Genomic DNA, 23721 nt, shown 5'->3' with positions numbered 1-23721 from the left:
GTCATTTAGATCCCGGACACGGTTAGGCGAGTCTGGCATAAATAAACAAGGGGCTTAATAGCCGCGTACCCCCTTACAAGGGGCTGCACGCATGTACAATAAGAGACAATATGGCTCAATTTTATTCATTTTATGAATCATACTCTGTTTTATACATTTTTCGCACGATCCTTTTTTCCAACTAAGTTCTTCTCTTTTACAGATGAACACCGTGCTACACCCGTCCAGGATACGGCACAACGGAGACACAGGCGCAGACGTACAGTAGGGACCCGTTGCAAGGATTCTTTTCAGATTAAGACCCTGCGTAAACCTTTCTTACTGTCTCTTATTGATACACATCCCTCGGTTTCTTACTATAACCGAGGAGGAGGCTGGCGTTTTGGCATCGGCCGCGTCAGAAATTTTTGCGCGTACCTGGACACTAGGGGCTTAGGGCATTGTTCTGCCCATTTTCATAAAGACCGAATACCTTAGGGAGTGTTCGGCGTCTCGAGTTAGGCCTTATATGCATCAGCTCCGAATCATGTCTTTGGTCAAATGTTGGGTTTGCCCGGCTCCAGTGTTTTGCTGCCTTACGTTCCGTTTTAACGGCTAACGCGGCACCAGGAGAACTACTGCGATTGTGCCCCGGTTCGGCCTGGCGAGCACCTTAGTAGAGAAAGCCGAAAACTGACTGTCATGATATAGCGTGAGACTAGTCAACCACTCGATGACCCACAGGAATGTTTAGAATTCCTCCGCTTTAACGAAGGACCATTTCTCGGTCAGGCACATACGCGCCCCGAATTCGGGAGAGCGCGGTGCCCCCAGGGGCTATATAGTAGCCCCACCATCGAACTCCTATGGCTAAGTGAAAGTGATAAAGCATTATAGTCCAGTTGCCTAGTTTGCTACGCTATCACCTCCTTCACAGGACCAAGACGTTGGATAAAGTGTGAAAATGCGCTTTTTTGCAAACACCCCCGCACTATGTGCGTGGGGGCTGAAGCCAAGGACTGCCATCTTTCAGGTTATATACATATACATTAACGGCCGCACATGAGGTACTTTACTACTTGAACGCACAAGTATAAAAAGCCCTTATATTATATTGCAACATTGTTTTACAAATCATACATGTCATTCGAACATAATATCCTTCACTGCGTCTCTATTACACGAGCGCCCTGAAGGACATCCTCAAAGTAGTGCTCGGCAGGTAATCGGCTTCGGTCCGAATCCTGGGATGCAACATCGGTGGCCTTCATCTCCGCCCAGTATGTCTTGACACGGGCGAGAGTCATCCGCGCACCCTCTATGCATGCTGACCGCTTCATTGCACTAATATGCGGCACCGCACCAAGGAACTGCTGCACCAAGACAAAATAACTCTTCGGCTCGGGCCTCTTTGGCCACAAATGAGTCACGACAGACTTCATGGCAAGCCCGGACAACCTATTCAGCTCAGCCCATTCGGCCAAACGATCGGTCAATGGAAGCGGACGCTCTGGACTGTGGAACTGCGACCAAAACAGCTCTTCCATTCCGTGATCCTTTTGGCCTCGGAAGTGTTCGGCCGCATCCGCGGCACTCGCCGCCAAATCCAGATAAGCATCCTACGCACCCCATAGCTGGCCCAACTGAGCATACTTGGGATCCGTGAATTTCCTCCGCAGCAGAAAAGGCTTTCCAGCCGCAATATCTCCGGCCTGACGTAGCTCCTCTTTCATGGCTCTCATTGCAGAGCGAGCATCCTTGGCTTCAGCAGTGGCCTTTTCCAGGTCCTCTAGTTCCGCTCGACCTTCTTTTTCAAGAAGCCCGCAACGGTCAGTAGCATTCTTCAACTTCACGGCCATCTCGGCCATTTCTTTCTTGCTTTGGCAGTGAGCAGCATGTTCGGCTTTTAGCTCTTCGGCCGCCTTCAAGGCAGCCGCATTACTTTTTCTGGCTTGCTTCTTGGCTCGGGCGAGCTCCACCCGAAGGTCCTCCATAGCAGCGGCACCATCTGCATTAAACATACATGTTGTAAGGCACGGGAATCAAGCTCCCTTACCAGGTGTCCGCGGAGAAGCCACATACCTTGTGACTCGTCAAGTCGCTTATTGACCAGCGTGATGTCCGCATCCGCAACGTCAGGTTGCCGCTTTAGTTTGGCAAATCCATCAGTCCGGCTGGCCACCGAACGCTTCGCCACCTACATAGGAAGGGTGACATCTTACAACCGAGATTATGATCCTCAGCACGCTATCACCTTTGACAACGTACCGAGTCCCAGGGGCTACTATCTACACAGGGCGCATTCTATATGCAAAACTGTCAGAAGGTATATCATTTTTGCGTACCTCAAACCCCGTCAGTAATTTTCGGACGGCTTCATGCAATCCGCTCTCAGCGGACGAAATCCTTTCAATCACCGTATCCATTAACGTACGGTGATCTTCTGAGATAGACGCTTGCCCAAGCAGATCCTTCAGCGCCGCCGACCGTACACCAGTTGGTGTCGAACCTTCCGGCCCCGCCGGACTCGGGGAAACCCTCCGCGATGACACCTCAGGGTCGTCCGCCCCGCCTGACGGTGCGGCAGATGGAGGCATTTCGCTCTCCATCATCTCCGGACGAAGATCCCCCGAAGATGAGCTCTGCTGAGAAGGGCTGAGATCCGAACTACAAGGTAAAAACTTTGTTTATCTTCAGAAATAAAAACAGGGATGTCCCTTATTACAAAACTCCCCTCTCTACTTACGGCTCGCTAGAGGGCTGATTTCCTTGGGGAAATAGTGCGGCCGGGGCCTCTCCCGGCGCAGGACCCTCTGGTGAGGATTTCTTCCCCCGCTTTGAGGCCTTGGCCTCCGGATCTTCAGAAGCGGTCCTCTTCCCCCCCTGGAGGGAGGGATTCTCGATCCCCCCTTTCTCGAGAGCCTCCTTAGCGGAGGCAGTAGCTTTCCTGTTCCCCCCTTCGCCCTCTTCCAAAGGCGCGGCCTCCAGCATCTTGGTTAACACAGGATCCGACGTGGTCTCAGGGAGGGGGGCCGGACACCTTATTAGTTTTGCTTTTGCTATCCACTCCTGTTCAAGGGACAGCTCTTTAAAGGGCAAGTTTATGATAAATATACGGACAACGTGTCCGGGCACAGGACTACTTACTTGAGTATCCGGGCGATTGCAGCTCAGACCTGCGTCCTCGGTCAAATCCGGACACATCTCTTGTGATCCGAAGAACAGTTTAGACATCTCCACGGGCATCGCACCCATGAAGTGTTGGAGAGCTCGCGGTCCCTCCAGATTGAATTGACACAAGCGAAGGGGGCGAGTTTGCAGGGCAAAAGGCGCTGAATTAGCATGACCTGCGCCACTACAACCAGATTGATCTCCCTCTCTTGGAGGTCTCGAATACGACCATGCAATAGTGGTACGTCCTTGGACGGCCCCCAGTCAAGCCCCTTGTTGGCCCATGACGCCAGCCGTTGTGGAGGGCCCAAGCGAAAGGCAGGTGGCGCCACCCATCTGGTGCCCCTGGGAGCGGTGATGTAAAACCACTCCTGTTGCCACGAACCAAGCTCCTCTTGAAAAGAGCCCTCGGGCCATGGAGCGTCAACATTCTTGCTTATGACAGCCCCTCCGCACTCTGCCAGCTGCCCCCTGATCATCTTTGGTTCCACCTTGAAGGTTTTGAGCCATAGCCCGAAGTGAGGGGTAATGCGGAGGAAGGCTTCGCATACGACAATAAACGATGAGATGTGGAGGATAGACTCCGGATCCAAATCATGAAATTCCAGCCCATAATAAAACATGAGCCCCCTCATGAAGGGGTCCATCAGGAAGCCTAACCCCCGAAGGAAGTGAGACATGGACACCACGCTCTCGCCAGGCTTGGGAGTGGGAGTAACCTGCCCTTGGGCAGGCAGCCTGTCCACAATTTTGCCGGTCAGATACCGGGCGTCTCTTAGCTTTAGCACGTCTTCCTCCGTGACGGAGGAAGGCATCCACCGGCCTTGCAGGTCGGAGCCGGACATCCTCGGAGGTCCGAAGCGCCTGAATCTAGAGCTTTGGGTGTTGGAACTCGAGGCGAGGGGCGGATTCGATTGAGATTGAAAAAAAGGGGAGCGGGCCTTGGTCTCGTTATAAAGAGGTTGGATACCAAGAGCCCTCCCCGTGACCGTTTGGGACTCGCCTTCGATAGGGGGGGCGCGCCAACGGGCACGATTGGGTTACCCACGCCCGTATTGATGAGAATCCCGAAATAAGGGGGCACGATCTCTGCTTTGACAAGACGTGCTAAGGAAACCGCCTCACTAAACGCGCTGAGGTGGGACAGTAAAAATTCCAGTAAAGGCTTGGCCGTGATGTGACGTCACGCTGCAAAATATGTCGGCAGATTAAATTTGTGTAAAGATTATTCTCTCTACGGTGGTATGTGGAACTTATTTTGCAGAGCCGGACACTATCCTTGTGTTCAAAACCTTCTATGAAGTATTCGAAGGAGGAACCCGCCTTGCAATGCCGAAGACAATATGCGCGCCGGACTCGTCGTCATTGAAGCCTGGTTCAGGGGCTACTGAGGGAGTCCTGGATTAGGGGGTGTCCGGATAGCCGAACTATCACCGTTGGCCGGACTCCAAGACTATGAAGATACAAGATTGAAGACTTCGTTCCGTGTCCGGATGGGACTTTCCTTGGCGTGGAAGGCAAGCTTGGCGATACAGATATGTAGATCTCCTACCATTGTAACCGACTCTGTGTAACCCTAACCCTCTCCGGTGTCTATATAAACCGAAGGGTTTTAGTCCGTAGGACGAACAACAATCATACCATAGGCTAGCTTCTAGGGTTTAGCCTCCTTGATCTCGTGGTAGATCTACTCTTGTACTATCCATATCATCAATATTAATCAAGCAGGAGTAGGGTTTTACCTCCACCGAGAGGGTCCGAACCTGGGTAAAAACATCGTATCCCTCGTCTCCTATTACCATCCGCCTAGATGCACAGTTCGGGACCCCCTATCCGAGATCCGCCGGTTTTGACACCGACAGTCCTCATCACCGTCACCCGCTTGCAGAGGTTGACGATCTCCTGCGACGGGCACCTGGGCAAGTAGCCCCAGTTCATCTTCGTCCGCGGTGGCATGATGGCGAAGTCCGGAAGGTTGATGCGATCCGCCCCATGGTTGCGGACATAGAAGAAACAGTTCTGCCACTTCTTGGCAGAGTCCTCCAGCGGGATCTTGGGGAAATCTGCCCCCGACCGTTTTGAGATGACGGCGGCGCCGCAATCAGCGAACTCCCCGGCTAACGGGCCCTGCTGCTTCAAGGAGAAGAAGCGCGCCCAGAGGTCGATCGTGGGCTCAACCCCCAGGTACCCCCTCGCAGAGCATGACGAAGCCGGAGAGCTGGACGATAGCGCAGGTGCCAAGATGATGCGGCTAGAGCCCGAAGAACTCCAGAAACACGCGGAAGAAGGTGCTCGTCGGCAGCCCGAACCCGCGCTCGAAGTGCGTGAGGAAGACCACGCGCTCCTACCCCTCGAGCCGAGGCCTCTACTCACCACGCGGCAGGCGGACGCCAACGTCCGTCTCCCGCGGCAGGCGCCGCGACGCCCGGAGCTGGGTGATGTCCTCGATGGTGACATTCGAACCCATCCAGGAGCCCGATGGCAGTGACATGATCAGAGAGAGAAGGAGGAAAGTGAACGACGAAGGAGCTTTGCTCGGAGCAGCGGGCGCCGCAGTGCGTCAGTTGCGAAGAGCAGAACGGGAGCAAAGGGACAGGAGGGCGCGAGCGAGAATAATGTCCGTCGCCCCCTTGCCCCCTGATTTATAACCCTTAGTTTGAACGTGGGAAAGCGGGGAAGTGGGATCGTCTGCACGCACCCGTTCCACTACCCCTCAAAAAGTGCGCACGTACATGCGCAGTAACTGCCCGGGGAAGAGCAACCGGCCCCCAGATGCCGCAATAAATCTGCGCGCGTGGGCCAAGGGCGCGCGGCGGCGGGCCCTAGCCCGTCGCCCAGTCCCGTCACGCGCGTGGCCTGTTAGGCCCCTTCGACTTTCGGGCGCCATGATACATCTCCAACATATTTATAATTTTTGATTGTTCCATGCTATTATATTACCCCTTTTGGATGTTTATGGGCTTTATTTTACACATTTATATCATTTTTGGGACTAACCTACTAACCGAAGGCCCAGACCATATTGCTGTTTTTTTTGCCTATTTCAGTATTTCGAAGAAAAGGAATATCAAACGGAGTCCAAACGGAATGAAACCTTCGGGAGCGTGATTTTTGGAACAAATCTGATCCGGAGAGCTTGGAGTGCAAGTCAAGAAGCTCCCGAGGGCCCCACGAGATAGGGGGCCACACCCCCCCTGTAGGGCGCGCCCCCTGTCTCGTGGGCTCCTCGGGCGGCCACTGACGTACTTCTTCTTCCTATATATACCTACGTACCCCGAAAACATCCAGGAGCACCACGAAACACAATTTCCATCGCCGTAACCTTCTGTATCCACGAGATCTCATCTTGGAGCCTTCGCCGGCACTCTGCCGGAGGGGGGATCAACCACAGAGGGCTTCTACATCAACATCCTTGCCCCTCCGATGAGTTGTGAGTAGTTTACCACAGACCTACGGGTCCATAGTTATTAGCTAGATGGCTTCTTCTCTCTTTTTGGATCTCAATACAATGTTCTCCCCCTCTCTTGTGGAGATCTATTCGATGTAAACTCTTTTTATGGTGTGTTTGTCGAGATCCGATGAATTGTGGGTTTATGATCAAGTTTATCTATGAATAATATTTGAATCTTCTCTGAATTCTTTTATGTATGATTGAGTTATCTTTGCAAGTCTCTTTGAATTATCAGTTTGGTTTGGCCTACTAGATTGATCTTTCTTGCCATGGGAGAAGTGCTTAGCTTTGGGTTCAATCTTGCGGTGTTCTTACCCCGTGACAGAAAGGGTTGCAAGACACGTATTGTATTGTTGCCATCGAGGATAACAAGATGGGTTTTATATCATATTGCATGTGTTTATCCCTCTACATCATGTCATCTTGCTTAATACGTTACTCTGTTCTTATGAACTTAATACTCTAGATGCAGGCAGGAGTCGGTCGATGTGTAGAGTAATAGTAGTAGATGCAGGCAGGAGTCGGTCTACTTGTTATGGATGTGATACCTATATACATGATCATGCCTAGATAATCTTATAACTATGCGCTTTTCTATCAATTGCTCGACATTAATTTGTTCACCCACCGTAATAATTATGCTATCTTGAGAGAAGCCTCTAGTGAAACCTATGGCCCCCGGGTCTATCTCTTATCATATTTGCTTTCAATCTATCTTTATTTGCATCTTTACTTTTTGCATCTATCTTATAAAATACCAAAAATATATTTATCTTATCATACTATCTTTATTAGATCTCACTTTCGCAAGTGGCCGTGAAGGGATTGACAACCCCTTTATTGCGTTGGTTGCGAGTTCTCAGTTTGTTTGTGTAGGTGCGTGGGACTTTTGAGGAGCCTCCTACTGGATTGATACCTTGGTTCTCAAAACTGAGGGAAATACTTACGCTACACTTTGCTGCATCACCATCTCCTCTTCAAGGAAAACCAACGCAAGCTCAAGACGTAGCACGCCACGTGGCGTCCGCACGAAGCCCGAGGGATTGCCCCAAGATTCAATGGACTCCTCGGTTCCCGCCACGGCCGGGATGCCGCGATCTTGTTTTCGAGAAAATCGGCACACAGTGGGTGTTGCCGGACCTGACACTTGGCAGGACTAGGGGTATTATCTCTCCGGAGAGCCCCGAACCTGGGTATGTCCGGCGTCCCGCGCCCGCTAATGCCAACGTCGCCTCTGGAGCCCACCAGCGCCCTCGAGCCTCCTCCTCTCTTTAGCCATCCATTGGCATCTGCCGTGCGCCCACCACGACAATGGATGTGCTTCCGATTTCCTTTTTTCGGTTTTCAGTTTTTTGTTTCTAGTTTTTTTTTCAATTTTTTTCCAACTTCTTCCCGTTACAGGTTTTTCCTTTTTATTTCTTAATATTTTTGAAAAAGTAAGTTCATCAAACTTTCATTTTGTGCCGGAAAAAACTTTCAATCTATTCATCCTCAATCATGGTAGTACAACGAACACTAGAAATAATAAAAATTACATTAAAATCCGTAGACCACCTAGCGACGACTACAAGTACTGAAGCGAGCCGAAGGCGCTGCCGCTGTCATCACCCCTCCCTCGCCGGAGCCGGGAAAACGTTGTTGTAGTAGACAATCAAAAAGTCATCGTGCTAAGGTCCCATAGAACCAACACAGCAGAACAGCAACCGCTGCAGATAAAGAGTTACCATAGGATCTAATTTTGAAGATTTTGATGCGAGAAACGCAACGGTGAAAATAGTTCGCGATTTAGATAAAACGTTTTAGAAAAACAAATGAATGAAAAAAAACACAAAACTTCTATGTGGCGAGAAGTGTTACGCATGCAAAACGCCACTTGTCATCACGAAAGGAGGTGAGACTGAGTTTTTCAAAGGGTGACTAATGATTCCAACAACAACCACACACACAACTTGGGTAAAACGTTCCACCAAACTTGTAATTCTCCCACCCGTGCTAGAAAGAAGAAGAAGCCCAAACCACAAGACTCATCAGAATTCTAACGTCAGGACAATCTTGCCACCCACGTGAGACAAGATGAATTTCATTATGAATTTCCTACGCTCAATCCTTTGTACTCCATCTATTTTTTATACAATATCATTTCGGTTTTCATGTTAAATTTTGACTTATAATTTTGGTCAAGAAAATATGGGTTATATGTCATTAAAAATGTGTCCTGAGATGTCTCGGTTTTTGGCAATTTTCGATCCCCCCCCGCGTCGTCTCTGTGAGGCGACTCGGGCGGGCACCCCGCCGGCCGCCGCCACAGAATCTCCACCAGCCACCGCCCCCTCGCCGCCGCCGGCAAAATGACGTCGGGCAAAGCCCGTCGACGGCTGGCGGCGGCGGGATCCGCCCCGCGAGCGTGCTCTGGTCCTGCCGCTCCCTCCCCTCGTCCGCATCGGGGCGTCCGGATCTGGCCTGATGCTTCCCTCTGGCCGCTCCTCGGGGGTCAGCCGACTCCCTCCTTTCAGATCGGGCCGGCGTGCCGTGGCTGCGGGCTTCTGGCACCCTCGGGTGGCTCCGGTGGCCTGGCCTCGGGGCTGCCTCGGCGGTGGTGCCACCCGCCGTTGCCTGCTGAGCTGGGCGCGACGTCCCCCTGCTCCACGCTCTTGCGCAGGCCTCCATCGCCTCTCGCCCTCAAGCTCCCGTCATCGACCGCCTGCTGCGCGCTCTGCCTCTCGTCTTCCGCAGATCCAGTTGTCGCGTCTTTCGTCCCCACCTTGTTCGTCGTTGTCGCGCTCCTTTGCGTGCTTGCCAAACGAAGGTGGCGTCGTGGCTCTTGCTCCTTGGAGCCCTCCACCTCCCTGTTCCTCCGATGGGCTGCCGCTGTCTCGTAGCCTTTCCTGCTGGGGACGCCGCACCGGTGCTCCTCACCGGTGGCCTCGGCGTCAAGGGTGCCTGCCGGTGTCTCTGCCGATCGGATTCACCTGGATCTGGGGCCGTCCATTTTTGGCGCTACCCCGCGCTATTGGCGGCTGCTCTTCGTCTCGTCGCGTAGAGGATGTGACCGGGGTTTGGGAGAAATCCATGGTCGGCCGGCTGCTGCTGGCCGAGACAGCGGCGACGCTTCCCGTCGTTCCCAACTTGATGGCGTTGTCTTCAACCTCCGGTCTTGTGATGTTTTTGGGTGTGCTCTGTGGTGTTCTATGCTTGGTGATGCCCTTCGACTACGTCGGTGGCACATAGGTGCCGTGGCGCCGTCTTGGCCCAGCGTGACCGTTCGAATGTACCTCATGACACAGGTGGTGTCGCGGCGTTGTGCAGTCTTGGTTGCCCGGTGCTTTTCGATTGCGTCGACGGTGCAGTGTCATGGTTTAATCTCGGCTCGCCGCTGCAGTTCGACTGCCCGTGGTGCCCCTTTGTTGTGTTGTTTTTGGTGTTCTATGCTTGGTGGTGCCATTCGACTACGCCGGTGGCACACAGGTGCCGTGGCGTCGTCTCGGCCAGGCGTAACCGTTTGAATGTACCCCATGACACAGGTGGTGTCGCGGCGTTGTGCAGTCTTGGTTGCCCGGTGCTTTTCGATTGCGTCGATGGTACAGTGTCATGGTTTAGTCCCGGCTTGCCGCTGCAGTTCGAGCACCCGTGGCGTCCCTGGTTGTGTTTTGTCCCCCCTCACCATGCGTTGTATGTGTGTTGTTTTTGTTTTATTTCTCCTTCTTGTACCTCCTGTACTTCTGGTTCACTTGAACCCTATCTTGTATTAGGCTGCAAAGCCTATAGGCAACAGATGAATACAATTCAGGAGGGGAGAATTTCTCCCCCCGGTGACATTCAAAAAAAAATGTGTCCTGAGAAAGTTCTTTGAAATGTGCATCCAATGACATACTTTTTCTGGCATATAACTCACTTTTTGTTGATATAATAATGGTCAAATGTAGACATAAAAATGATGGCCTTGTATATAAAAATGAAGAGATTATCAAATTGAACGCCGTTGATTCCTACCTTCCCCAGTTAAAGGTCTGCATGCAAATTTCAAGCATATGGACGGCTCATTTGGCATTATGATTGGCAATGACTTTGCACGGAGCAGCATCTAGAATTTGATGCACATAGGTGCTCAAGCCGCCAGGACACACGCGCGTAGTGTACGCCGTTCATCGCACCTCGTTCTCTGCCCCGCCATAAACTCCCGTCCTTATCAGTGAAGAGCTTGTCGGGCCACTTTCCAAGCACCAGTACGGCAGTACTCCTGCTTGCTTGCTGCTCACTAGCTCTTTCCTCTTGTCTCTGCGCAGTTTGGATTTAATGCTCGACGCAGGAAGCCATAGATCTCCCTTGGAGCCCAACGAGCAACCACAGTCGGGCCATTTTCTGAGTTTCTTTGGCCCGGCGAGGTGCTTGCTGCTCTGGCTAGCTCGCAGCATGGCAATGATAAAGAGATGCCTTTGCAGATCCGAGGAAGACTTCAAAGGTAATGGTTGAACAATTGAACTGTCTCTTGTCTCCCTGTCTTTACTGATGCGAGTTCTTAGCATTTGAGTTATTTTCTAGAAAAGATTATATCCAAAGTTGATCTTTTTTCCTCTCTTTTCCTGAATTGCTAAGCAGGACTGTTAAGGACAACCAATATCCACCTTTTCTCCTACAAGGAGATCAGAAGAGCAACGAACAACTTCCACCGTAGCAACAAGCTAGGCAGAGGTGGTTTCGGAACTGTGTACAAGGTATTGCTGTTACCTCTCGGCGCTTGTTCAGTTAAACTGGAAAAATTCGAAGAGCTAAATCCCTGCCGTGTTTTCTGTTATGTGGCACATGTAGGGAACCTTTGGAGACGGCACTGCATTTGCTGCCAAGGTTCTATCCTGTGAATCTGAACAAGGGATCAAGGAATTCCTGACAGAAATCGAAAGCATCGGCGAGGCCAAGCATGCGAACCTCGTCAGCTTGCTGGGCTGCTGTGTCCAGAAGCAAAATAGGATCCTGGTCTATGAGTTCGCGGAGAACAACAGCCTGGATCATGCGCTCAAAGGTGGTTAGTCCCACCCAACCCAGTTCAGAGTTTCAGACCTCACACCACCTGTATACCGGAACGTAGGCTCTCCACTCATACTTAGGGAAAAGTGCGTATTTCAGCTCTAGGTTCAGCGAGCGGAGCAGCGATCCTCCCATGGAGCGTGAGGTCGGACATCTGTATGGGCACGGCCAAGGGGCTGAGCTACCTCCACGAGGAGCACGAGCCCAACATGGTGCACAGAGACATCAAGGCAAGCAACGTCCTCCTCGGCAGAAACTACACTACTACAGCCCCAAAATCGGGGACTTCGGCTTGGCGAAGCTGTTCCCGGACAACGTCACCCATGTCACCACGTGCGTGGTCGGGACGACGTGCGTGAGCCCTTCTTCCTCCTCCAGACACGGAGCCGTTTCGTTTCCTAAACCAGCAAGAGACCGGTGGTTGATGTCTGCACATGTCTGCAGCGGATACCTGGCGCCTGAATACGTGGTGCACGGGCAGCTGACCAAGAAGGCCGACGTGTACAGCTTCGGGGTCCTCGTCCTCGAGGTCATCAGCGGCCGGAGGGTCTCGGAGACGATTCGATCGGACACGTTCCTCGTGAGACAGGTCGCTTAGCTTCGGTTTTCCGATCCGTTGAATGTGGCATCTCTGTTGCTGCTGGCGCTCATGTTGATCTTTCTTGCAGTGCAGGCATGGCTGCTCTACGAGGAGGGAAGGCCGCTGGACATCGTGGACGCCAGTGTCAGGGACTACCCGGAGGCAGAGGTGCTCAGATACGTCAAGGGAGGCCTGGCGTGCACGCAGGCGGCGCCCGACGGGAGGCCCACGATGCGGCAGGTGGTGAAGATGCTGTCGCGGCCCGCCGCGTTCCGCGAGCTGGAGATGCACTTGACCGACCACGTCCTGGCTTGAGCTTGTCACCTCTTTCCTCCATGGCAACAAGTAGTACGAATTGCACCTCGGCCACTTACAGTGAAATCGTGCCCAGGTAGATCCGTAGATGGATTGTTTTTTGAAACAAAAACCATGTTCTAAAAACATTGTTTTTTAAAGCACTTTGAAGCACTGAATTTTTATTCAGAGCATTAGGAATGTTTTTCCTATACAAATTTTTGCACGTATATAGAACATTCAACCATATGCTTGTTGCCAGTTTCAAGAAAAATAACAATGTTTGTTGCCTTTCTAGAAAAACGATGTTTGTTGTAAAAAAAAGCAGAATGTTTTTATTTTGTTTACTAGTACTTTTTTACTGTTCACGGTTGGTGCATTTGAGCTCATGAGCAAATTGAAATTCCAGAAAGCAACGACATGCCCTCGGGCATGCACCTGATTAGCATAGCCGTGCGAAGTTACGCAGCCCCTAAGCTTCATCGAAGATCACAGAACAAGCGTTAATACCCAGCTTCTGCTGCTTGATAAATATCATCAGGTCGAAAGCCAAGATCGATAACTTCACCTTCATTGGAAGAGTGCGTGAATATACGATGCAAAATTTCGATCAACGAAAGAGATTACCGATTTTGAAGATGGGAGTTATTATATGAACAAAAGGATGCCGCTTTTTAAGCAGCAGCGATTAGTTTATTTTCGGGTGTCCCCCTGCATCCCTATTACAGTAGGTGCTTGTGGAACTTTGGTTTTATTTCCATCCCACTTCTTCCGTTCAGAAAAAAACACCACCTAAAGACATTGCCCATGAAAATTTTCATGGTTTCTGGAGCGAAATCTTTCAAATCAAATAAACAACATACTAAGATGACTAGACTAGGATGACTAAACAGAGGAATAATTAGCTACATGGCTAACCTACTGATAACTGAACAGCTACTGGCGTCGTGCCACAACATAAAATCTATCTAATACTACAGCTGCTGATAAAAAAATAGCTCTACAACTTCAACCCCCATCTACAACGTCGTACAACATTAACCTGAGCCTCGGCACCATGGCAAATAAAGCCAGCAGTGCTCATCGATCCTCCGGATTCCATGGCAAATCCAAACTGAAAGTGTGGCGGCTCGGAATCCCAACAACAGTGTGGCGTACCAATTGGGGTAGGACCACACTAATACCATCTGAGGGCACGACGGTCTGCATGACTTACCAGCTAATCGCCTTCCAAATTCTCTGCGCTTCGAAAACCATCTTGTCTCCAGTAGCCAGGAAAGCCTTGGCAGTCCACCAGATGGAAGAATTCACTTTGCAAGTTGATAGGTCTCCAACTAAAACCCCAATGTCCAGACACATCCATTTTGTCACTCTGCTCAACCAAAATGGCCTTTCCTGCAATATGTACCATGGCAATACACACCTTTCTTGAAAACACCGCTTGATTTCTCTGAAACTCTGCTCAAGGAACATGGCCTTCAATCCTGGAATATCTACCATAAGGAGGCCTTTGCACTGCCCGGGGGAAATCTGGCTTGAAGCGCTTATTATAATTGGGCGCCAAAGACCTGAGGAAATTGCGTACACATCCAAGCATAGAAAATTAAAAAACAATGCATAGACAAGACTGAACAATGAAAGAAAACACGAAGGACACATAAATCAGGAAAGCTGCAAAAACTACTTATATAACAATCATCATCATACCAGAATAATGATTGGATAGAGTAGGGGCTTCCCCTACTGTTTGCCCGTCAAAAATGAATAATGATTGGGCATGTCATGCTAGCTTTATATATCTGAGTAAGCTAAGCAGCAATAATAATTCCTCGACATTCTCTAGGCCTTCGCACACTACTGTTGCTATTGATCCAACTGATGAAGATATATCATGAAGAAATCATCTGTGTCTTTGAAAGGACTTAACTGAGCATGCACTGAGTATGCATGGACTACCACTTTGTTACATGCTTATTGTATGCATAGTAGTACTTTAATGGCAACAAAATCTAACAAAATGTGGATTCCATAGATACAATTCTAATTAACCAAGTTGAAGTCTCCAAGTACAGTTAAAATCCAGCAAGTCCACCTAGCATCATGAAGTTCATTTAACTACGTACATCAAACGCAAAGGTACTTACAATAACCAAACAGTAGATATATGGCATGCAAAAGCCAACAAACAATCACCTTGGAGAACTAGACCGTTTCTGAGCAAGTTGACCAAGCATGGATCTCAAAGTTCCAAGAGCCTCATCAGCAGCCTACAAGATGTCAAAGTATGTGTAAACTTAATTCAGATATACAGCGTGTCATGGTATAACCAGACCGGACCATAAAAGGTTCTTAATTGCTTAAGAAATGCATTTACGCTGAAATACCGCAAAGTGAACCTGGGTCTACTGGATCCCATCTTCTAAAGAAATGATAAGCACATTTTAAAGTTTAAAGAAATTCTGAAGTTTTTACACAAGCACATACTATCATAGAAATATAAATCCACTGTCCTAAAGTTTGCCACCAAAAGCAAATATAAAGAGCAGTAAACCCCACCTCTAAGAAACTTAAGCACAATTTGTTTGGAACATGCAAGTGCGAGACAGAAGTATAGTTACATATCCACACTTTTTCAGCGTACTAATATTCAATCTGAACTTAAAACCCTAAGTGTAGTTATATATCCAAACTATCTCGGCGTACTACTATGCAATCTGAACTTAAATCCCAGAAAAAAGGGAAACTTAATTTCTTCAGTATGTAAGGTATATAACCTGAAGCTTAGCTTCTTCCCATGTTATTCCAACTCCTTTGCCAAGAGTTTGCCCACCAACTTCTACCTGAAAATCCGAAGGCCAAGCAGTTTAAGTATGCTGCACAAGTTAGGGCCAGTTCTTTTGGCGGCTTAAGAAATAAGCCGCCTCCTCCCCAGCTTTTTTTATAAGCCGTCTCCCTCATTCATTGGGGCTTCTGAACTAGTTATGGGACAACTAATATAGAAGCCTCAACAAATTTTGGGAGCGGCTTATTTTTTAAGCTGGGGAGAGGCAGCTTATTTTTTTAAGCTGCCCAAAATAACTGCCCCTTAATGTTGTTTGTTCAAGCACAACTATAAATAAACAAACTAAGCAAGCTGTAAAGTAAGCGTTGATGCCATCACCAAAATGACACCCACTTACATATATCCAAGTATCACCGTACAGGCGTACACAATTCATGTGCAGTTAATGCAAAATCTATTATGTACTAAATTCTAACCATGATTATGACAGGAACATTTTCATAGAAGATCAGTTCTATAATGGCAATCAACAAAAGAGAAAAGGCTGCCTGACAAGCCTATCAGAGAGGGGCCTTTCTATATAAGATCAGCCCTAAAAATGGTAATCAGCAAGAGACAAGAAACTGCTTGAGATCCTACTGGTTCACAACAAAAGAATTATATGCCACAAGACCCACGCCAATAGTGCTACATGATACATCAGGATGTACCAGATACTAAAGAAGGACAGGATACCACATTTTCATCATGAAATATGACTTCACGGCAATATGTTTACTTTATAAACGAATGTGTATGCTGTCAACACTGCAGATATCAGGACAAACAACTCGAAGAAATGAAGCTGCTAACTGACCTGAGCGTAAGTCTCCTTGCCACCTGAACCATCTAGAGGACTTGGCCGAGCTTGAAAAACTAAGTTATATCCCTCAACTGTGCACTGCAGTATGTTTTCACACATCTTCATTACCAGTTTAATGAGCAGAGAGTCAAACAACCAATACGCAGGTACTTACAAGTTGCTTCAGAGCAGCAATAGAGCCTCCTGTTATTCTGGAATTGTTCTCCCCTGTTTTTGTGAATCGGGATTCCTCTGAAGTGCTTGCGACTGGCAATATATCGTTCCTGGTATTTTCAGAGTATCCAAAAAAGTTTGGATTGCTACCGAAACCATCTTCGTTCACATCAGTCATCTTATTTGGATCAGACAACAGGTATTTATCTGCAAGTGAATTTGACACAGCAAATCAATAAAAAAAATGTTGTCAACGTACGAATGCGCTAGACGATGAGCACAGTAACACTAGAGATGTATATATATTTCTGCCTCTGCCTCAAAGAATAAAAGAAACAAAGCTCTACCAAGAGGTTGTCATGCAAGAAACTAAAATGCCAATTATTCACATGCACATATCAGGAGAGGACTATCCACATCATGTGCCAACTCTTGTAACTTGTTGACCGGTTCCAAGATATTCGATGGTGCTAAAAAGAGAAAAACAACTCCACACAGTCGAACATATATGCCCCAAGTAAACATAAGAACAATTCAAATTTAAAATGAATCTCTTGGTTACCATAACATATTATCTTATACTATTCGTGAAAACGAAACTGGACAGGTTAATGCAAATATGCAACACAAACTTACTGGCCAAATTTCTTAAAGATATTTCTGCAGCTTGACGCTGTGCTTCTTTCCTTGAGCTACCAATGCCTTCACCCACTTTTTCTCCCACTATCCAAACCTGAATAAATAAAGCAAGCTCAAGCACAGTAAAGGAGACAATAAGTAAAATTCCTGAGCAGAAGTTTTCCTTCAGACAGCCGATGAGAACTGACACACAGCAATAAACTTTGGTGCTTGGTGACGGTTGTTAGTTTCTCTCCAGAAATTATGTTATATTACACGTGTATGCAATCCTACGAGCTTTACAAAATTCAGATAGATTCAAGAGGGAAATTTGCTTTGTTTACTTAATTCAAATGTGAAAAATATATGAAGAAAGTTCCAAACTTACCTCAATAGAGAACTGTAGTTCTGCGGTATCACATAATTTTGACCTGTACTCCACCTAAATAAGGAAAATAAAAATCAGAATTGACTACTAGAATAGGTATTCAGAACCATTAATATGGATAACTCAAAATTACCTTAGATCCAGACTTCAGTGCGATCTCCTCTAGTATGCCAACAGAGGTACCTACATTTCGTGCATAGCTTTGTCCAGACTCAATCAAGTTGTCTCTCTGACCTGATGAAACATGGCAAGTTCAGTTAAGAACAGACCATCCCAAAAGAATAATACAATTTATTTCTAACATAACATCAGTAAAGCACACAAAAAACTCAATGCCAAACATGACAAGCGGAGCAGTGAGTGTTAAACACAATGTTGCCGCGCAAGCATTGAAGTCTATTTTGCTTCTCCAAATGTGGGTAAAATGAAAGCAAGTAAAGTCATATGCAAAATTATAATGCGAACTCAGGGCCTTTTAGAAATCATATGCAGATTTTGAACACGAATTAGGGGCCTTGTTTGACATTTAAAATGCACAAGTACGTGGTACTAGTAGACCTGCACCCCAACCCAGCACCTATTCTCACTTCTCAGATCACAGGCAATGATAAGCCTGATAAAGCCTAACAAAAGATAATGTTCTATACTGAAAATAATTCCAAATGGTATATAATTCGTAAAACAACAAAAAAGTGTAGAAAGATTCTTAAGGCCATGACTTAGTTTCTCAGGCCATGACATGCAGGACTGGCCTTTCAAGGCTATGCTTTTTTCATGCCCTGCCCAGCTGGCCTTGAACAATAATACACCCCTGATGCTAAATCCAAAGGTTTGGATTATGTAATTTGTTGCAACAATACATGAGTATGTAAACAGAAAAGTACAACCTAAAAATTGCATGCTGGTCATACACAACGCACAAAAAACAATACCAGGAATGAGTGCACATGCATACCAGGAAAGGATCTGTATCTTGGAGGTGCATGGTTCTGAAGCATGCGGTGGTCCTCAGTATGTGTTACCTGAACCAAGCAAATGTATGTCACCACATGGTGTAGATGTCTTATTAGCACATACCTCCGATCCATATTAATTATCACTGAAACAGATGTATCTAGACGTATTTCAATGCGAGATACATCTGCTTGAGCGACAACTAATATGGGTCGGAAGGAGTATTAAACATTCCATTTGAATCACCTACCTGAGAGGGAAACCTCTGGCTCTGATAACTAAATCTATCGGAGGACACTGGATTATTATCGCCACCATGGAAGTAAGATGGCTGTGGTGGTTGTTTTTTATCATAATGCATGGTATCTGATTCTGAAGGGAACCCTGCTGAACCCCTGTTCAAATTATTTGAGTTCATGCCAATGCCATCCTCGACAGGGAACCAATTCCCATGAGATTGCACCGGAGGAACTGAAACTTGTGCAGGAGGTACTGCTGGAAGAGGTGGTGTAGGATCTCTTGTGTCTTGGCCATGTTGTAATATGAGAAGCCTTCTCCTTGTGTCAGGGTCTAACTCAGACTCTGGAACCTCGCCCTCTTCTCTACCTGGAGAAGCTTGCAGTGGATCTAAGACAACTGGTTGAACGACTGGTTGGCTGAATACAGGTGGCGGAACTTGATTGTTACTCAAAGGCATCATGCCAAGAGGTGGTGCAAATGGCGCTACTGAAGATGGAACAAAACTTTGACTAGGGGCTACTGGCATCACCATGTTAGCCATTGTTGGATTCAAAACACTGCAGCTGCCAGATGCTTCCTGAAAATAGGAGAGATGAATACGCAAGAAAAAACAAGGCAAACATGAAACCAAATCCACCCACAAAGTAGCATGTGAAGATATATGCAGAATGCAGTTAGTTGTAGTTTCCGTTTTCTGTACAAAATGGCTTCATTAAACATCAAGCTACTCACGAGAGAAGCATAGCAGTTCAAGCTAAAACTATAGTATTCTACTATTATAATGTAATGCATACAGAGACACGGTTGGCTGTGAGAGAGGGGAGAAACCCTAGTTTGGGAGACAACGGGGACAGCAGCAGATGGAAGCTGGCTAAGAATGAAAAATAGGATGGGACTGTCACACAGGCTCCAGTGCGTGATAATTTTTTGTCACATCATGATGGAAACTTGATTGACACAATTTAATTTGCTGGGTGATTCCATGATGGAAACATCACAAATCCACACCAGCATAACCCCCCTAAAAGCACCTTAGGTGTTATTTACCCTGATTTTATAGGTTCAGGGGAGTTGAAGTAGACGGTTTTGTGGTCCAGGTGGGTTAACTAGATGCACCCCATGGCTATGGATGTAAGAAAGCAAACCTTCATTCTCCTCTCACCCTCAGCATCAGCCATGCCATCAAAAGCCAGTGAATCTCTGTTCCCATTCACTACTGCAACATTCTCATCCTAAACAAGATAAATAGAACTGTTAATGCTGAGAAAATAGCATGTAAGCATCAGCTTTTATCAGACACACCTCTGAAATCAAATAATTGCCCACATCTGGGGCTGATGAGATATCCTGTATTTCATCCTCATAAAGAACACTCGTAATCCTTGGCAAGAGGCCTTCATCAAAGTCCCTGTAAATTGAACCATGAGGTATGTTAAGAAGCCAGAAGACCTCAGATGTTGTATATTAACCACACACAAAAAACAAACATGGCAGCCCAGAGTGGCCTTAGTTTGATAGTTGAGAATGCCATGACAGTTAAACTGAATCATGTTAACAAAGATGGCAATCTTACTTGAAGAAGCCGCCCCTAACATTGCACGCGACATTTCTGGCAACACATAGAACTGGGATGGAACAGTTTGCCTATAGGAAAGACATCCATTAGTAAGCAAAAGGTAATGTAATTAGTATCATTAAACATCTAATACGACCATTACCTCGGCTTGAGGTGCATAGTATGGGGTGAAAGCAGGAACCACATGAACTCTAGATTGGTCTTTCTCATCCCAAACTTTCAGACGATCATCAATTACTAATGCCATTCCAGGATGGCAAGATCTATCATGGAAAACATTTAGCAAGGACTTTTTTAAGCCTAGAAACAATAAATAAGATGTTAACTTCAAAGGATGGAAAGAAAATCACATAACAAATAATGTGTGCAAAGGAGAATGAAAGCTTCAAAACTGCACTTGACAGCCTCTGATTACAGGCACATCTGATAGATCAAACGGTGTATTAAGCTCTTTAAGTACTTGGTCCAGAAATGAAACAATTCGCTTACCAGATTTTACACACACCATTCTGTCACTAAGTTGAACAGAGTTAATCAATCTTGAGTCTGGATCAAGCAATCTCCACATTTCTAAAGCATAGTCTCTCTCCGCCATTGTACACACATAGACCTCAAACCGCTTGCGGCCTCTTGCAATCAAGTAGCTTCGGAGATCCTCCCATGCTGGTCTTAACCGGACAAGAACACTTGTATCCCTTATCTACAAAAATAAAACCGGATTCCGCCTGTCAGTTCTGGACTTCTGTTTGCAACCATATAAGGCACGTAGATCATAGTGTAGAAACTGATTGCTTTGCCAATATATAACACATGCAAATTCATGCTAGAAACTTCCACACCATGGAGAGAACACAGAAGCAGGTCCACAACATTCCAGGCAGTACAAATGTATGGAAGACCCTTAAGAGGCCTGGTGTGCAACAGAAAGTCAAATGAACACCATACCATAAAGTAGAATTATAACGCATCTATAAAGGCCATACCGTAAACTAGAATTATGATGCATCTACATGCTGATTAAGAACCGCTGCTAACAAAGATTCAAAGCAAATTTAAGCAATGGATCACATACCAAAGGATTTATTCTGGTCAAGATAATGTTTTTCTCTTGTAATCTTATAACTGGGCGTGTCAATGATTGATGGTTATCAGACAATGGTGGAACAATCTCAGGTTGCACTTTATACATTTTTCCATCATCATAGACCTGATCACCTTCTATATACTGCTTTAGGATAGATCTATCATCTTGGTACCTCTTGATCTCTGCTAACATACCATTCATGCGTTGTGGATCAGTCTCATTACTCAGCTTTCTTTGAAGTGAATCAATTCTGTCCTCAAAAGTGCGTGTGGTATTGGCAACAATCAATGTCTCATCAAGGTCAAACACAATACCGAGGCAGCGGAGATTTAACATGGTCAAGCAAGAATTATACAGACCAAATGGCACTTTATAGCCCCAGAAACATGCATGGTTTGTCAAGTTTCTCCCTGATGTCATTGCCACTAAATGCAATTCTTCCTCTCCTAACGGAACAACTGCAGTCTGCAAGCACAAACAAATAAAAGGAGCAATATCAATAATAGAAGTATATACATATAAATGTTTTTTTCTGAGTAAAAACAGAAAATAAAGGTAAATGGAATGTAAAAAATGAAGATAGATGTTTTTCAACAGAACAAACTAAGTATTTAAGTTCCTAGGCAAACAGGAGTGCAAGAATTTGATTCCGAATTATGGAATCGGAGTATGACGTAAATTACACTTGTCTCTTAAGGCAGTAAGTTGAGGATGGAAATATTCATAGCCAAGCAACAGCACCTCTCAACTTTAAAGCTAACAGAAGTGGATTACTAAATACAAAATTAAATGCATTGCCAAACTGAAAATCAAATTTTCTCGTCAAGTTTTTTGCAGTGAGAATCCAGCAGAATCTTGTTACAATGGATGTCTATGTAAGTTCACACGTCCTTGAAATTCTTTCCAAAAACAACAAATCAAGGTTCAAATTCAATTAGAGTGATCAACTGATGTGACGTCCAAGTAATTAAAGTCCCTGAGTATCAGACAAATTAACAGTGTTTCACAAGCCATCGGACTTAATGTTCCAACTCATCAGTAATCAAACTGGCAAGTTGAGATTCTATTTATGTAAGATAGGAACGAATTAAAAGCAAGTCCAAGTCCAGAAAACACCGTCTATAAAATGATTCCTTCGAGTCAGCATCAGCAATGGAAAAAATATCAGGGCATTTTGTCGGCTGACTTATTCAGAGTCCACATACATACATATCCATGCAGTAAATGTTAAGGTTTTGTCCTGGTGAACTTGTCCATGTAAGATTAAAAAAGATTTTCCAAAATGTCCATGTAATAATATTAAAAGTTTCATGTAAAATTAGAGAGTTTCCTTGAAACTTTCCGTGTAAAATTAGAGAGTTTCCTTGAAACTTCCCATGTAAGATTACAGAGATTCCTCAATCTGTTGTCGTTGATCTTTGTTTGTTTTTTTTATGCCGGGGATGATTTAGATACCTTATTGTCCCTGAGGCAAGCAGCGTGCATGGCGACGAGTGGCGGTGGTGGCTCGTCGGCGGCCTTGGGCGGCCTGGACTCCATGACGAGGCAGCGAGCCCCGACCGCCACGGTGTGCATGACGGCGAGCGGCAGGCAGCGCTCGCTGGGCGGGGAAAGGCGGTCCACGCGGATCTCTCGCGCCCACGCCGCCGCGCCCAGGTTCGTGTCGCCCTTGGGCCACACCTCCACCTCCCCGATGGAGGTGTTCCCGTAATAAACCATGGACTTGATCATTCTCTCTCCAACGAAACCAACAAAACAGACAAACAGATCTCGAAGGAACGAATCCTTCCTCTAGGTCAAAAGTTTCGTTCGACGCGTCCAAAATCAAAGGGCCTGGTTCTCACACAGGTAGATCTGCAATCCGCTTGCAGATCTGTTCTTATGAAGCGTCCGAAACAAAAAAAAAGTAAAATTGAGACGGGCAGAGGGGGAGGATAGATGCGTGCGCGTGTGGTCTTAGTAACGATGGTGCTTCAGATCGTGCCCGAACTATTCACCGTTTCTAGCCCAGATTTGGGGGTGGATTGGTCAGATCTGGGGGAGTTCGTGCGCTGCCGCGTCAATGGCGGCCGCGTGAGAAGGGGGAGGGGAGGGAGGCGGGGAGAAGCTTGAAACCCTAGGCGTCTGATCGGGACGAGTAAGAGGAGAGGGATTTATTTGGTAGGTTGCGGCAAGGCCTGGTGGTGGTGGGCAGAGGAGAGGACGAGAGGGTGGGAGCGCGGATATGTTGGCACTATCGCCACGTAATTAGCAGGGATTTTCTTTTCCTTCTTGATTTCTGGACGAGAGCACGAGGCTGTCACGTCTCGTGCGTCGGACAGTGGCTGCCGAGCTTTTATTATGCTCGTGGGTGAGTGGGTGGGTGGTTGGCAACATTTTCTCTTCCAAGACCGTGCACGACTCCTTTTGCATGGACCGGCTAATCAATAAATAAAAAGACTTTAAAAAATAGAAGTAGCAGTCGGATTCCGAACGCTAATAAAAAAACTAATTTTTCTGGTTGATGTTAAACAAAAGAAACTTCTTATTATATTCATCTTCAATCATGGTATTACAACGAAAACCCT

General features: G+C 46.8%; 1 protein-coding gene and 1 pseudogene across 1 annotated transcript; one reads left to right on the top strand and one right to left on the bottom strand.

Annotated features, from left to right (window-relative positions):
* Nucleotides 1-10630: 10630 nt before the first annotated feature.
* Nucleotides 10631-13056, top strand: LOC123137598 (cold-responsive protein kinase 1-like; annotated as a pseudogene).
* A 94-nt stretch (nucleotides 13057-13150) lies between these two features.
* LOC123137597 (RNA polymerase II C-terminal domain phosphatase-like 1) lies at nucleotides 13151-23352 on the bottom strand. Its single transcript, XM_044557415.1, has 17 exons — nucleotides 22610-23352; nucleotides 21143-21619; nucleotides 20560-20770; nucleotides 20213-20370; nucleotides 20068-20138; nucleotides 19797-19902; nucleotides 19640-19726; nucleotides 18505-19071; nucleotides 18256-18322; nucleotides 17434-17534; nucleotides 17301-17354; nucleotides 16931-17027; nucleotides 16296-16501; nucleotides 16136-16219; nucleotides 15272-15337; nucleotides 14691-14764; nucleotides 13151-14065 (listed from the first exon to the last, which is right to left on the bottom strand). The coding sequence occupies exons 1-17, from the start codon at nucleotides 22883-22885 to the stop codon at nucleotides 13960-13962; spliced, it is 2808 nt and encodes a 935-aa protein (XP_044413350.1). The 5' UTR covers nucleotides 22886-23352; the 3' UTR covers nucleotides 13151-13959.
* Between the last annotated feature and the right edge of the window lie 369 nt (nucleotides 23353-23721).

The sequence above is a fragment of the Triticum aestivum genome, chromosome 6B, assembly GCF_018294505.1.
Source record: "Triticum aestivum cultivar Chinese Spring chromosome 6B, IWGSC CS RefSeq v2.1, whole genome shotgun sequence".
NCBI classification, from domain to species: Eukaryota; Viridiplantae; Streptophyta; class Magnoliopsida; order Poales; family Poaceae; genus Triticum; species Triticum aestivum.
Note: the sequence above shows the minus strand (reverse complement) of the source record. Positions and strands in the feature narration are given on the sequence as shown.

Excerpts from the sequence above, each read along its gene's own strand:
- LOC123137597 (XM_044557415.1), bottom strand. The coding sequence starts at position 22,885 with ATGATCAAGTCCATGGTTTATTACGGGAACACCTCCATCGGGGAGGTG. Across the intron at positions 20,371-20,559 it reads AATGGTGTGTGTAAAATCTG|GCTTAAAAAAGTCCTTGCTA; the intron begins GTAAGCGAATTG and ends TATTGTTTCTAG. Across the intron at positions 20,139-20,212 it reads ACTATGCACCTCAAGCCGAG|GCAAACTGTTCCATCCCAGT; the intron begins GTAATGGTCGTA and ends TCTTTCCTATAG.